This window comes from Loxodonta africana, chromosome 16 (assembly GCF_030014295.1).
Source record: "Loxodonta africana isolate mLoxAfr1 chromosome 16, mLoxAfr1.hap2, whole genome shotgun sequence".
Taxonomy (NCBI): domain Eukaryota; kingdom Metazoa; phylum Chordata; class Mammalia; order Proboscidea; family Elephantidae; genus Loxodonta; species Loxodonta africana.
This window is the reverse complement of record NC_087357.1, coordinates 68,249,885-68,262,925: the sequence shown is the minus strand read 5'-3', so window position 1 is coordinate 68,262,925 and position 13,041 is coordinate 68,249,885. Positions and strand designations below refer to the sequence as shown.

The 13,041-nt window shown below is 48.6% G+C and overlaps 1 protein-coding gene across 4 annotated transcripts in view; it reads left to right on the top strand.

Annotated features, from left to right (window-relative positions):
* Positions 1 to 13,041, top strand: part of LRRC20 (leucine rich repeat containing 20) — a 111,275-nt gene that overhangs the window by 73,804 nt on the left and 24,430 nt on the right. For all 4 annotated transcript variants that reach the window (XM_064269661.1, XM_064269662.1, XM_064269659.1 and 1 more), the window contains one exon: positions 11,375 to 11,542. In XM_064269661.1, the coding sequence (XP_064125731.1) occupies positions 11,375 to 11,542 (168 nt within the window). The remainder of the gene's footprint in view (positions 1 to 11,374; positions 11,543 to 13,041) is intronic.

Below are 13,041 nucleotides of genomic sequence, written 5' to 3'. Positions count from 1 at the left end.
GTTTTTTCATCTCCAAAAGACAATAAAACTTACCTCAAAGTCGCTGTGAAAATTAAGTGAGATGAGATGTGTATGTAGCTTTTATGTGGCTTTGAGCCTGCCTCAGCCATGATGACCCCACGTACAATAGAATGATACGCTGTCTTGTCCTGTGCAGTCATCATGATCACCGTCATGCTTAAGTCCATTGTTGCCTTCCAACCCAGAGTGCTCATCTTCCAGCACCATATCGGACAATATTTTGCTGTGATTCATACGTAGGGTTTTCATTGGCTAATTTTCAGAAATAGATCACCAGGCTTCTCTTCCTACTCTGACTTAGTGTAGAAGCTCTACTGAAACCTGTCCACCACGGGTAACCCTGCCGGTATTTGAAACGCTTGTGGCATAGCTTCACCATCATAGTAACATACAAGCCACTGTAGTACCCAAACCAAAAGCTGTTAACACTGAGTTGGTTCGGACTCATAGCTACCCTTTAGGACAGAGGAGAACTGCCTCATAGAGTTTCCAAGGAGCACCTGGTGGATTCGAACTGCTGACCTTTTGGTTAGCAGCCATAGCTCTTAACCACTACACCACCAGGGTTTCCCCACTATAGTACAGCACTTGGCATATAGTAAGTGCTCAATAAACAGCTAATATCTTCTTTTCGATGGCACTGGGTTTTATCTTCTTTTCCTAAAATATAGGAGAAAGAACAAAAGAAATCACTTCATAGGCAAGGAAATTGAGACCAGTGAAGGGTGGCAGCTGCCCAGGTGGTCGGGAACTGGAGGAGAGAGCAAGGGTTTGATTAAAAGAAAACCCAAACCCGTTGCTGTTGAGCCTGTTCCAACTCAGTGACCCTATAGGGCAGAATAGAACTGCCCCATGGGGTTTCCAAGGGTGTAAATCTTTACGGAAGCAGACTGCCAAACCTCTCTCCCACAGGGCCGCTGGTGGGTTTGTACTGCTGACCTTTTGGTTAGCGGCTGAGGGCTTGGCCACTGTGCCACTAGGGCTCCTGGGGTTTGATTAAAAAAAACAAACCTATTGCCATCCGGTTGATTCTGATTCATAGCGACCTTATAGGACAAAGTAGAACTGCCCCATAGGGTTTCCAAGGAGCGCCTGGTGGATTTGAACTGCGAACCTTTTAGTTGGCAGCCAAGCTCTTAACACTGCACCACCAGGGCTTTGGGGTTTGATTAGAGGTTCTCTTTTCATTTACGGAATCTGTAACCCCCATTCACTAGCTCTAGATCCAGCTCAAGAAATGTGTATTGAGCGTTTTGGGTAGAGAAGTTCCCTATCCCTCCGCTTCTCCCCCAGCCCTAAGAAAAGCAGGTGTGATTTGCCCTGTCTGGCTGTGTTTATTCTTTTATTCAGCACACGTTTAGCTGGTGTCTATTATGCTAAAGCATGGGGATTGTCTTAGTCATTGTCTTAGTCACCCAGTGCTGCTATAACAGAAATACCACAGGTGGGTGGCTTTAACAAAGAGAAGTTTATTCTTTCACAGTCCAGTAGGCTAGAAGTCTGAATTCAGGGCGCCGGTTCCAGGGGAAGGCTTTCTTTCTCTGTCAGCTCTGGAGGAAGGTCCTTGTCATCAGTCTTCCCTTGGTCTGGGGGCTTCACAGCGCAGGAACCTCAGGTCCAAAGGACACGCTCTGCTCCCAGTGCTTTCTTGGTGGTGTGAGGTCCTCCTGTCCCTCTGCTTGCTTCTCTTTTCTATATCTCATAGAGAGTGGCTTAAGACACTACCTCACCTTGTAGACCTCATTGATGTAATTGCTGCTAATCCATCTTATTACATCGTAGTGATAGGATTTACAACATTTAGGGAAATCACATCAGAAGATAAAATGGTAGGCAATCATACAATCATACAAGGGAATCATGACCTAGCCAAGTTGACAGATATTTTTGGGGGACACAATTCAATCCATGACAGTCATCTAGCGCTGCTATAACAGAAATACCACAAGTGGATGGCTTTAATAACGAGAAATTTATTTCTTCATAGTAAAGTAGGCTAGAAGTCCAAATTCAGGGTGTCAGCTCCAGGGGAAGGCTTTCGCTCTCTGTAGACTTTCTCATCAATCTTCCCCCAGACTAAGAGCTTCTCTGGGCAGGGACGTTGGGTCCAAAGGACATGCTTTGCTCCCGGTGCTGCTTTCTTGGTGGTGTGAGGTCCTCCTGTCTCTCTGCTTGCTTCCTTGTATATCTCAAGAGATTGCCTCAAGACACAGTACAGTCTTAGAAATTGAATCCTATCTCACTAACACAACTGCCACCCATCCTCCCTCATTAACATCATAAAGGCAGGAAAATCACATAATACTGGGAATCATGGCCTAGCCAAATTGGTACACACATTTGCGGGGGGGACATAATTCAATCCATGACAGGGATGATGTTCATCATGGCAGCACATGCTGGGACAAGATTTGCAGAATATTTGAGTCATGGCTGGAGCAAGAATGAGACGCAGTGAAAAAGCCAGTGCATGGCAGGGAGGGAGGCCCAGAAGGACACGCCTAGCATCTATTAAAACAGTATTAGTTAGATGAAGGGAAACCCCGGCGACATAGTGGTTAAGTGCTATGGCTGCTAACCAAAAGGTTGGCAGTTGGAATCCACCAGGTGCTCCTTGGAAACCCTATGGGGCAGTTCTACTCTGTCCTGTAGGGTAGCTATGAGTCGGGATCAACTTGACGGCAACGGGTTTGTTTTTTTTGTTTTAGTCAGATGAAAAGCTCCCCAGCCGATCATGGGCATCTCTCCCCAACAGGGTGACTCATGCTCGCTTTCTGTCCCGAGATGTGCAGCCTTGGGCCTTCATAGTGGAGGTGTCTTCAGCTTCCCCCAGAGACTGTACTCCTTGGTTCCTCACCCCACCCCTGCATCTTGCTATCTGAATGCCCACCCCATCCTGTCCCTGCCCCACCTCTTTGAGGACTTGGGGCGGTCACAGGGAACATTGACCACCAGCCTGAATCTTTGAGGTATGTGTGACAAGCAGCCCCAGAAATGACCCTAATTATGCTTATCCTGACCAGGGTAAGAGACACTGAGGGCTTCGTGGACTTGTGTGACCTACATTTTCCAGAGCGCTGGGCAGAGCTCTCAGCTCTCACCTTCCTGGACTGGATGGGCCTATCTTTGCCTTCACCGAGCTGACTGAGGGCAGGACGCCCAGGTCCTGAGCAGCAGAGACGGTGAGGCGAGTGCAGCTGCTGCCCAATCAGGGATGCTGCTCTGGGTTCCCGGGTTGGTACAGGGGTGGGAGGCAGTGTGCTTAATGAGTGTTCTGAGCGTGCCCTCCACCTCCCATCAGCCCTGACCTTATAGAGCCAAGCTCCCAAAAGGCTCTCAGGAGGTGTCTCTAGAGCTAGAAGCTTCTCACGGCTCTGAGCCTCTTTGGGGCTCTAATTAGACTCAGGTCTGAATTGGCTTGATTAAAGGCCCTCTTTTATTTTTTTTAAAAACAATTATTATAGTAAAATATATATAACAAAAAGCTTTAAAAAAATTGTGGTGAAATATATTTAACAAAAAGTTTGCCATCTTCACCATTTTTAAGGGTACAATTAATTGCTTTCACTGTGTTGTGCTACCATCACCACTATCCATTTCTAAAAGATTTTCAACACCCCAAATAGAAACTCAGTACCCCTTGGGTAGTAAGTCCCATTTCCCTCCTCCCACCAGTCCATGGTAACCACTACAAACTTTTGTCTCTCTATATTTGCTAATTCTAGATATTTTATGTAAGTGGGACCATATCATAAAATCTTTGTCCTTTGTGACTTATTTCATTCAGCATGATGTTTTCCAGGTCCATCCAAGTTCTGGTAGCATGTATCAGAAGTTCATTTCTCTTAATGATTTGTTAATATACCGTTGTATGTACTTACCATATTCTATTTATCAGGTTATTTCCACCGTTTGGCTATTGTGAGTAATGCTGCAGTGAACATAAGAATCCTGGCTTTTGTCTTCTGGGTGTATACCTAGGAGTGGAATTGCTGGGTCAAATGGTAATTCCGTGTTTAACTTTTTGAAGAACTGCCAGATTGTTTTCTATGGCAAAAAGGCCCTCTTTTTTTTTTTTTAAATAATTTTTATTGTGCTTTAAGTGAAAGTTTACAAATCAAGTCAGTCTCTCCCACAAAAACCCATACACACCTTGCTACACACACCCAATTACTCTCCCCCTAATGAGACAGCCTGCTCTCTCCCTCTACGCTCTCTTTTCGTGTGCATTTTGCCAGCTTCTAACCCCCTCCACCCTCTCATCTCCCCTCCAGGCAGGAGATGCCAATATAGTCTCAAGTGTCCACCTGATCCAAGAAGCTCACTCCTCACCAGCATCCCTCTCCAACCCAATGTCCAATCCAATCCATGTCTGAAGAGTTGGCTTCGGGAATGGTTCCTGTCCTGGGCCAACAGATGGTCTGGGGGCCATGACCACTGGGGTCTTTCTAGTCTCAGTCAGACCATTAAGTCTGGTCTTTTTATGAGAATTTGGGGCCTGCATCGCACTGCTCACCTGTTCCCTCAGGGGTTCTCTGTTGTGTTCCCCGTCAGGGCAGTCATCGGTTGTAGCTGGGCACCATCTAGTTCTTCTGGTCTCCAGATAATGTAGCCTTTGGTTCATGTAGCCCTTTCTGTCTCTTGGGCTCCTAATCGCCTTGTGTCCTTGGTGTTCTTCATTTTCCTTTGATCCAGGTGGGTTGAGACCAATTGATGCATCTTAGATGGCCGCTTGCTAGCTTTTAAGACCCCAGACGCCAGTCTTCAAAGTGGGATGCAGAATGTTTAAAGGCTCTTTTTTTTTTTTTAAACAATTTTTATCGTGCTTTAAGTGAAAGTTTACAAATCAAGTCAGTCTGTCACATATAAGCTTATATACACCTTACTACATACTCCCATTTACTCTCCCCCTAATGAGTCCGCATGCTCCCTCCTTCCAGTCTCTCTTTTCGTGACCGTTTTGCCAGTTTCTAACCCTCTCTACCCTCGCATCTCCCCTCCAGACAGGAGATGCCAACACAGTCTCAAGTGTCCACCTGATACAAGTAGCTCACTCTTCATCAGCATCTCTCTCCAACCCATTGTCCAGTCCCTTCCATGTCTGATGAGTTGTCTTCGGGAATGGGTCCTGTCCTGGGCCAACAGAAGGTTTGGGGACCATGACTGCCAGGATTCTTCTAGTCTCAGTCAGACCATTAAGTCTGGTCTTTTTATGAGAATTTGGGGTCTGCATCCCACTGTTCTCCTGCTCCCTCAGGGGTTCTCTGTTGTGCTCCCTGTCAGGGCAGTCATTGGTTGTGGCCAGGCACCATCTAGTTCTTCTGGTCTCAGGATGATGTAAGTCTCTGGTTTATGTGACCCTTTCTGTCTCTTGGGCTCATAGTTATCATGTGACCTTGGTGTTCATCATTCTCCTTTGATCTAGGTGGGATGAGACCAATTGATGCATCTTAGATGGCCACTTGTTAGCATTTAAGATAAAGGCCCTCTTTTTAAAATAATTCTGAATATGTAAAAAATTGGGTATAACAACATCGAAAAAGAGGAGCTTCTCTTCCCCAACTTCTCTGGTTACCTTGGTTACCCTGCCAAGCTGTGGTCTGACCCTGTAGCATGAAGGGGCTGGCCTAGCAGTTTGTTTAAGACCCCTTTCCAGCCTGCCATGCTGTGCATTCAGGTTGCTGTGACCATATTGATTAGCTCTTGCTGCTGCTGCTGCTCTAAACACCTGCTTCCCAAAGGTTTTCTGAAGCAACAGAGCTTCCCTATGGCTTCAGGCAAAGAGCACTTTCTTCTCTTCTAAGGCTAAACTTGGGTGGTTAGTAATAAAAGTATAGTAGGTAACTTAGTACTAACCAGATTACTAGATTAACCCAGGTACCCTACATGGTTTACCATATTTCTCTATCTGTTCATCCATCCATCCCTCTCTCTCATGTAAACCAGTTGCCATCAAGTTGATTCCAACTCATAGCAACCCCATGTGTGTCCGAGTAGAACTGTGCTCCATAGGGTTTTCAAGACTATGACCTTTTGGAAGCAGATCTCCAGGCCTGTCTTCCAAGGCACTTCTGGGTGGACTCGAACCTCCAGCCTTTTGGTGAGCAGCTGAGCACGTTAACTGTTTGTACCACACTGGGACACATGTCTGTTTCACAACTCATGTAGTATTTACTATGTGCCTGGCACTTTTCAAAGCCTTTTTCATGTATTAACTCATTCAAACCCACAACAGCACTGTTGAGAGGTTCTGTTATTGTCTCCCCACCATCCGTCCGTCAGTTTATTGTACTGTGGTGGCTTACATGTGACTGTGATGCTGAGAGCTGTGCCACCACTATTTCAAATACCAGCAGGGTCACCCATGGAGGACGGGTTTCAACGGAGCTTCCAGACTAAGACTAGGAAGGAAAGCCTGGCAATCTACTTCTGAAAATTAGCCAATGAAAACCCTATGGATCACAAGAGAATATTGGAAGATGAGCCCCCTAGGCTGGTGGGCACTCAGAATACACAGCGGCTGCAACAATGTACTTGAGCATTCCAACAATCGTGAAGATGGAACAGGATAGGGCAACATTTTGTTTTATTGTACATGGGACTGCCATGAAGTTGGAGCAGATTTAACAGCAACTAAAAGCGATTATTTCCCTCATTTTACAGCTGAAGAAACTGAGGCAAAGATAAATAACAACTTGTCCAAGGTCCCACAGTTGGGAATCAGCTGAATCAGAATTTGAACCCTGGCCTATCTGGCTCCAGAGTCTGTGTGTAACCCCTGTACCACACTGCTTCTCACCACTAGCCATGGGAGAAGGGGTGCTGAGGTGTCTCCCCTGCATGGGGCTGTACCCTCACCTCTGCACATTGGCCGTGCCATGGGTGTGGGTATAACCCAGCAGGAGGAAGCAGGCAGTCCCTCTCTCTATCTTGGTCCCTCACAGGGCCCTGGGGCTGAGGGGGCACATTGCATCTATGGAGAGGATGAGTAAACCTGCTAGTGGAATACAGCAGGTTCCAGAAACGGAGAAGCGAGGGCTAGGGGCAGGCTGTTAGGAAGGCTGCACAGAGATGAGTGAAAACATGACGATATTCCTAAACAGAACCAAACCCATTGCCGTTGAGTCTATTCCAATTCATAGTGACCCTCTAGGACAAAGTAGAACTGCCCCATAGAGCTTCCAAGGAGCACCTGGTGGTTTCGATCTGCCAACCCTTTGGTTAGCAGCCGTAGCACTTAACCACTATGCCACCAGGGTTTCCATTCCTAAACAAGGAAATGAGAAACAAACCTGGGGACAGCAGTGACAGTTTGGAACACTGGAGACCACCCTGTCCATAACTCTGAGTGGTGCCAGCTGCTGAGTTTGGTGGACAGAGAGCTATGCCCTTAAAGATGCCCTCTCATCACTGGCTGCTGCCCCAGGATGCCCAGACTGGCTCTCTAAGTGGCTCATTACAGCCCCTTTTGCAGACAGGGTGTGAACTGGGGATGCAGAGCTCTGTGTGCAGCCAGACCACACAGAAAACGAGGGCTTAGAGAAATGTACTAGGATAGGAACTGAATAGCCAGGAAAATTGGGCCATGTTCTCATCAAGAGCAAACTTACATTCCAGGAAAGTGGCTTCTGAGAGACTCCAGGAGATGGCTCCACCCCACCTGGCCCTGGCTGAGCTGGCCCCCTGCCTGGGCTCTCTACACCCCTCCCCACTGGTGAATCCCCCCTCTACCCAGACCCTTCCTCTGGCAGCAGTGTCCAGCGAGAATTGATAACTTTGTATTGATTGCATTTACTTATACTTTCCACTTATAGAAAGCAATAACTACTTTTCCCTTTTCATATAACTAAAAAGTACAAATCAAATTAAGGACAAATACTATTATATGTGGAACAGAAATTTAGCAAAATTATTAGGGTGATACTCAAATTCATTCATTTATTTGTGCACTTATCAAATACTTATCAAGTGCTCTCTGTATCCTAGGTACTGTTGTGGGCACTTTTCTGTAATAGAGGCAAAGTCCCACCCTTATGTAGCTTATATTCTCATGAGGGAAGGCAGCCATTGTACAAACAAGTTAATATGTTAGGTAAAAATGGTTGCTATGAAGGCAAAAACTGTAGGGGAAGAGGACAGAAGGCTGTGGGAGGGAATTCTATTTTAGATAGCATGACATTTGAACAGAGACACAAATCAAGTGAGGTGGTAAGTCTTATGAGTAAATAAGATTCTAGAAAGAGAGAACTGCAAGAACAAAGGTTATGAGGCAGCAGTATGCTGGCAGGGCCTGAGCAAACACTGTTTGGGAAAGGCAAGTTTAGGAAACACTGGACTAAGAGTTCTTCAGTGTCCCTTCCAGCCCTGTGGCCTTATGACTAGGATCTGGATAGGGGCCCTCTCATGGTTTAAGGTGTGGCTATCTAAGAGCCTGGCTGCTGGAGGAGTCCTGAGTTTGTGTGAGCTGGGTGGTGGTTCTGCTGATAGAGCCGTGGGTTCAGGATGTCTCCTACCCGTACCTGTTGCTGTTGAGTCGATTCCAACTCATAGCAACCCTATAGGACAGAATAGAACTGCCCCATTGGGTTTCCAAGGCCATAATCTTTATGGAAGCAGACTGCCACATCTTCCTCCTGCAGAGTGGCTGGTGGGTTCAAACCACCAACCTTTCAGTTAGTAGCCAAGCACTTAACCACTGTACCACCAGGGTTCCTGGATGTCCCCTAAAGATGGGAAAATGGGAGGAAATCCAGGCCTCTGTAACCCAGGCATTAATGTTTGTCTTCTGGGGGAAGGCATCAAATATTTTTAAGGTGCCCTTCTGAGGGCGGGAAGCCTAGAGGTGTGTTGGTAAGTGTTACGGCTATTAACCAAAAGGTTGGGAATTCAAATCCACCAAGTGCTCCTTGGAAACTCTATGGAGGCAGTTCTACTCTGTCCCATATGGTCGCTATGAGTTGGAATTGACTCGACAGCAATGGTTTTTTTTTTCTTCTGGGGGCTGGATATAGGGGAACAAAGATAAATCAGAGCAGTTCCTGGCAGCCCAGAGCTCCAGCATGGCTAAGCAGGAGTGGGCTGGGGGAGACCAGGCAGGGCCTGAGGGCCGGAGGGCAGGAAGAACCCATCCTGGGGAGGCGGTGGGAGGCGAGACCACTGGTGAGCTAAGACCCCACGCCCCTGGCACGTGCTCCGTTTACAGAACACAGATTCAAAGATAACATTATTAAAACTTTCTAGACAGTGATGCAGAGTACATTTGACCCCAGGTGGGGGCCGTTCTGAGCACACAAGGCTTGCACAGCTGCACTGGTCACGTGTGTCCACGAAGCCGGCCCTGGGAGGAGAACAATACAGTATTCTTCAGGTCCCGTGGCATTTCTGGGCCTGTTTCCTTTGCGTCACACAGTGCGGGGAGGCTCACCTGGTTCACAGAACAAAAGGGGATTCGTGTATGATCACATGTGGACCAGGGCCTGCAAACCAGAGGAAACAGAGGCCCCTCTGGGGGGACTCCTTTATCTCTCATGGGATTCTGTGTCTCCCTCATTCTCCTGATGTGCTGGCTCCCTCTGCTCCCATAGCGCTTCCCTGGTGTATTGAGCTCCTACTGTGTGCGGGACATTGTGCTAAGCTCTTTGCATGCATTTAATCTTCACACAGCTCTGTCACATAATAATGATGATGATAATAAAAAAAAAATAGCATTTATGGGCGGGAGGGAAGGCAGAAAATTTTGTCATTTCTTAGGAGGTGTTGAGTTTCTGTTAAGGGTGGTAGAAACATTTGGAAACGTCTAGTGGTGATGGTTATACAATGTGATGAAAGCAATTAAAGTCACTAATTTGTACATACAAAAAATGTTGAAATGGCAAATGTTTTGTTATATATATATTTTTTAAAAATAATTTTTGTGCTTTAAGTGAAAGTTTACAAATCAAGTCAGTCTGTCACATATAAGCTTATATACACCTTACTACATACTCCCATTTACTCTCCCCCTAATGAGTCAGCCCGCTCCCTTCTTCCAGTCTCTCCTTTCATGACCGTTTTGCCAGTTTCTAACCCTCTCTGCCCTCCCAGCTCCCCTCCAGACAGGAGATGCCAATACAGTCTCAAGTGTCCACCTGATACAAGTAGCTCACTCTTCATCAGCATCTCTCTCCAGCCCATTGTCCAGTCCCTTCCATGTCTGATGAGTTGTCTTTGTAATGATTCCTGTCCTGGGCCAACAGGTTTGGGGACCATGACCGCCGGGATTCTTCTAGTCTCAGTCAGACCATTAAGTCTGGTCTTTATGAGAATTTGGGGTCTGCATCCCACTGTTCTCCTGCTCCCTCAGGGGTTCCCTGTTGTGCTCCCTGTCAGGGCAGTCATCGGTTGTGGCCAGGCACCATCTAGTTCTTCTGGTCTCAGGATGATGTAAGTCTCTGGTTCATGTGGCCCTTTCTGTCTCTTGGGTTGTTATATATATATTTTAACACAATTTTTTAAAAAAACACTTATGAATCCTTCTCTGGGTCAAACACTCTGCCAAGTGCTTTATACGTGTTTACAGATGAGCCCTCCAACAACCCTATGAGGCAAGTATTGTATTAGCCCCTTTGTACAGATGAGGAAACTAAGACCTAAGCAGGTTAAATAATGTTCTGAATGGATAGCTTGTAGGGGCATAGTCGGGGGTGGAGCCCAAGCTGTCTTTTGACCTCCATTATACCCTCATCGACTCATGGTTTCTGCCCTCATCCAGCCGCCTCGCACAGGTTCCCGTTGCCACCCCAACGTCTTTCCGTAGAACGTGGCATTTCAACTTTGGCGTCTGCTACCCTAACCCTCTTCTCTCAGCACTGCCTTGGCCAGATTCCCAGCAGAGGGCTTCCTACGGGTCCAGCCCACCTTCTCAGACCTGTGCAGGTTGCTGGTCAGCTTTTCGAGCAGCCACTCTTGGGCCAGGAACCCACCCAGGTCTGGTCAGCTGTGGCTGGGGTGGGAAACAGGGTCCATGACACAGAAAGAACAGGGCTCCCCTCATGGCTCCTTGAGCAGGGACCATGAAGAGCTGAGGTCTTGTCTGAGGGAGGGCCTTAGTCTAGGCCCAGGCTGCTGCTGGAAAATCTTCCACCACAAGGCCAGAAGCAGATGACCACAGATGGAGGGATGGGCTACGGGTCCCAGGCAATGATGGGAGAGTTACCCCTCCTTTTGGAATCAGCCATCGGGGAGACTTTCTTTGTGGCCTGGGGCTTCCTCACTGCCTTTGTGGCCCAGGTGAGAGTGAGAGCCCTGGCCATCAAGTGGTCTCTGGGTTGTTCCCCCCTCACCCTTCCTTTCTCTTCTCCCCTCTGTGTGGCAGAGCTCCGCCTGGAAGGGAACTTCCTGCACCGCCTCCCCAACGAGGTCAGTGCCCTGCAGCACCTCAAGACCATCGACCTGTCCCGGAACCAGTTCCAAGACTTCCCTGAGCAGCTCACCACCCTGCCAGCGCTGGAGATCATCAACCTGGAGGAGAACAAGATTGTGGGTGAGTAGCGGGTGAGGGTCCCAGTGCCAACCCAGCCCATCTGGCCCCAGGGGCTGCTGCTGCCTCCTGTCTCACAGGGCTGGGGCTCTGGAGTGAGCCTCTCCCAGGTGTGAGGGGAGGGCTGGACTTTCTGGTCTAAGATTCTGAGCAAAGGGCTCTGGGCCTGGTACATAAATACCACACAGCCCTGCTGCCTGCCGGTGCTGGGCTGGTCACCTGAAGGCCTTGGCTGTCCTCACCATGCAGCCCTGAACTAGCTGGATGACTTGGGCCAAAGCTCTCCCTCTCTGGGTCTCCATCTGGCAGTATAGGCTGTCTCTAAGACCCTTCAACACCGACCATCTGTAAACTAATTACTACTCAAGTCCTCTCTCTCTTCCTGCCTTCACAGGGAGCTCCTCACCATTATTAGGCAGGGGCCATGAGGCGACCACGTTCAGAACAGCTTGTCTGTGCTGCGCACTGCAAAGTGTTCCCCCTGTCAGCCCAGCCTCAGGGCACCCGCCATCACTCTGGGTCTGAATTGTGCAGGTCCCAATGGGCCGGGTGCTGCTTAGGTGGGAGCAGTCCTTCTTTTCTCTTGCAGCAGTCACGTACCTCTCCACCTCATCAGGCTCTCAGGCTCCTCTCCAGCTCACTGTCGAAGCTTCCCAGAGGACCGGCCCTTACCAGGGTCCCTCTGTGCTTCCTCCCGCTCCCTCCTGCAGCCTCCACATGCTCATCTCCAGCTCCACTGCACCCTCTCTCATGTCGCTTCTGTTGTCAGTGCTGCCTAATGTCGATGGTGATAATAACCCCCTTCAGTTATGCTTTTATTTTCGTAAGCTCTTCCACAGCTATTATGCCATTTGATTAAAATCAAGAGCTTTCTAGTGGCTGGGAGCTCTCTGGTGGGCATGGCCTGCCTCCTGAGGTAGGAGCAGCCCATCTCCCGGGGGTGCTGCAGAGGGACTCTCACCCTGTCTGGGTGGGAGAAGGGATCAGCAGAGCTCTGAGGGTCTCGGGTTGCCTGTTCCCATTCCTTCATAGACGAGTAAACCGAGGCCCAGAGAGGTTATGAGAGAGGATCAGGTCACACAGAGAGGCGTGGAAGTGCCAAGATGAGAATACAAGACTCCAAAGCTGGGTCCTGTGCCTGGGTGGGGCTCTCTGGCCTCTGGGAAGACCCTGAGGGTAGACTCTGGCTCAGTCTTGCCCTCCAAGACCAGACCCCCGCAAGTAGCTTGCCCTTGGGTTGGTGGCGTGGTCACTTGGGCCTCTGTGGGGCTTGAACAAGTGAACAAGCCATGTCCAAAGTGCTGTTTCTCTGCAAGACCACCTCCTTTCTGTGCTGCCTGGATCCCCCAGGCTTTTGCCATCAAGCCCTGCATTCCGGCCCAGGCCTTCGTTGCTGGGATCTTGCTGTCCTTCCTCTTATTCATCGAGGCTTTTCCCGATGCCTCTGCATCCTTCTGCCTCTTGTCCCAGTGGGGCAGTGGCCTAGCAGGGGCCACTCCCAC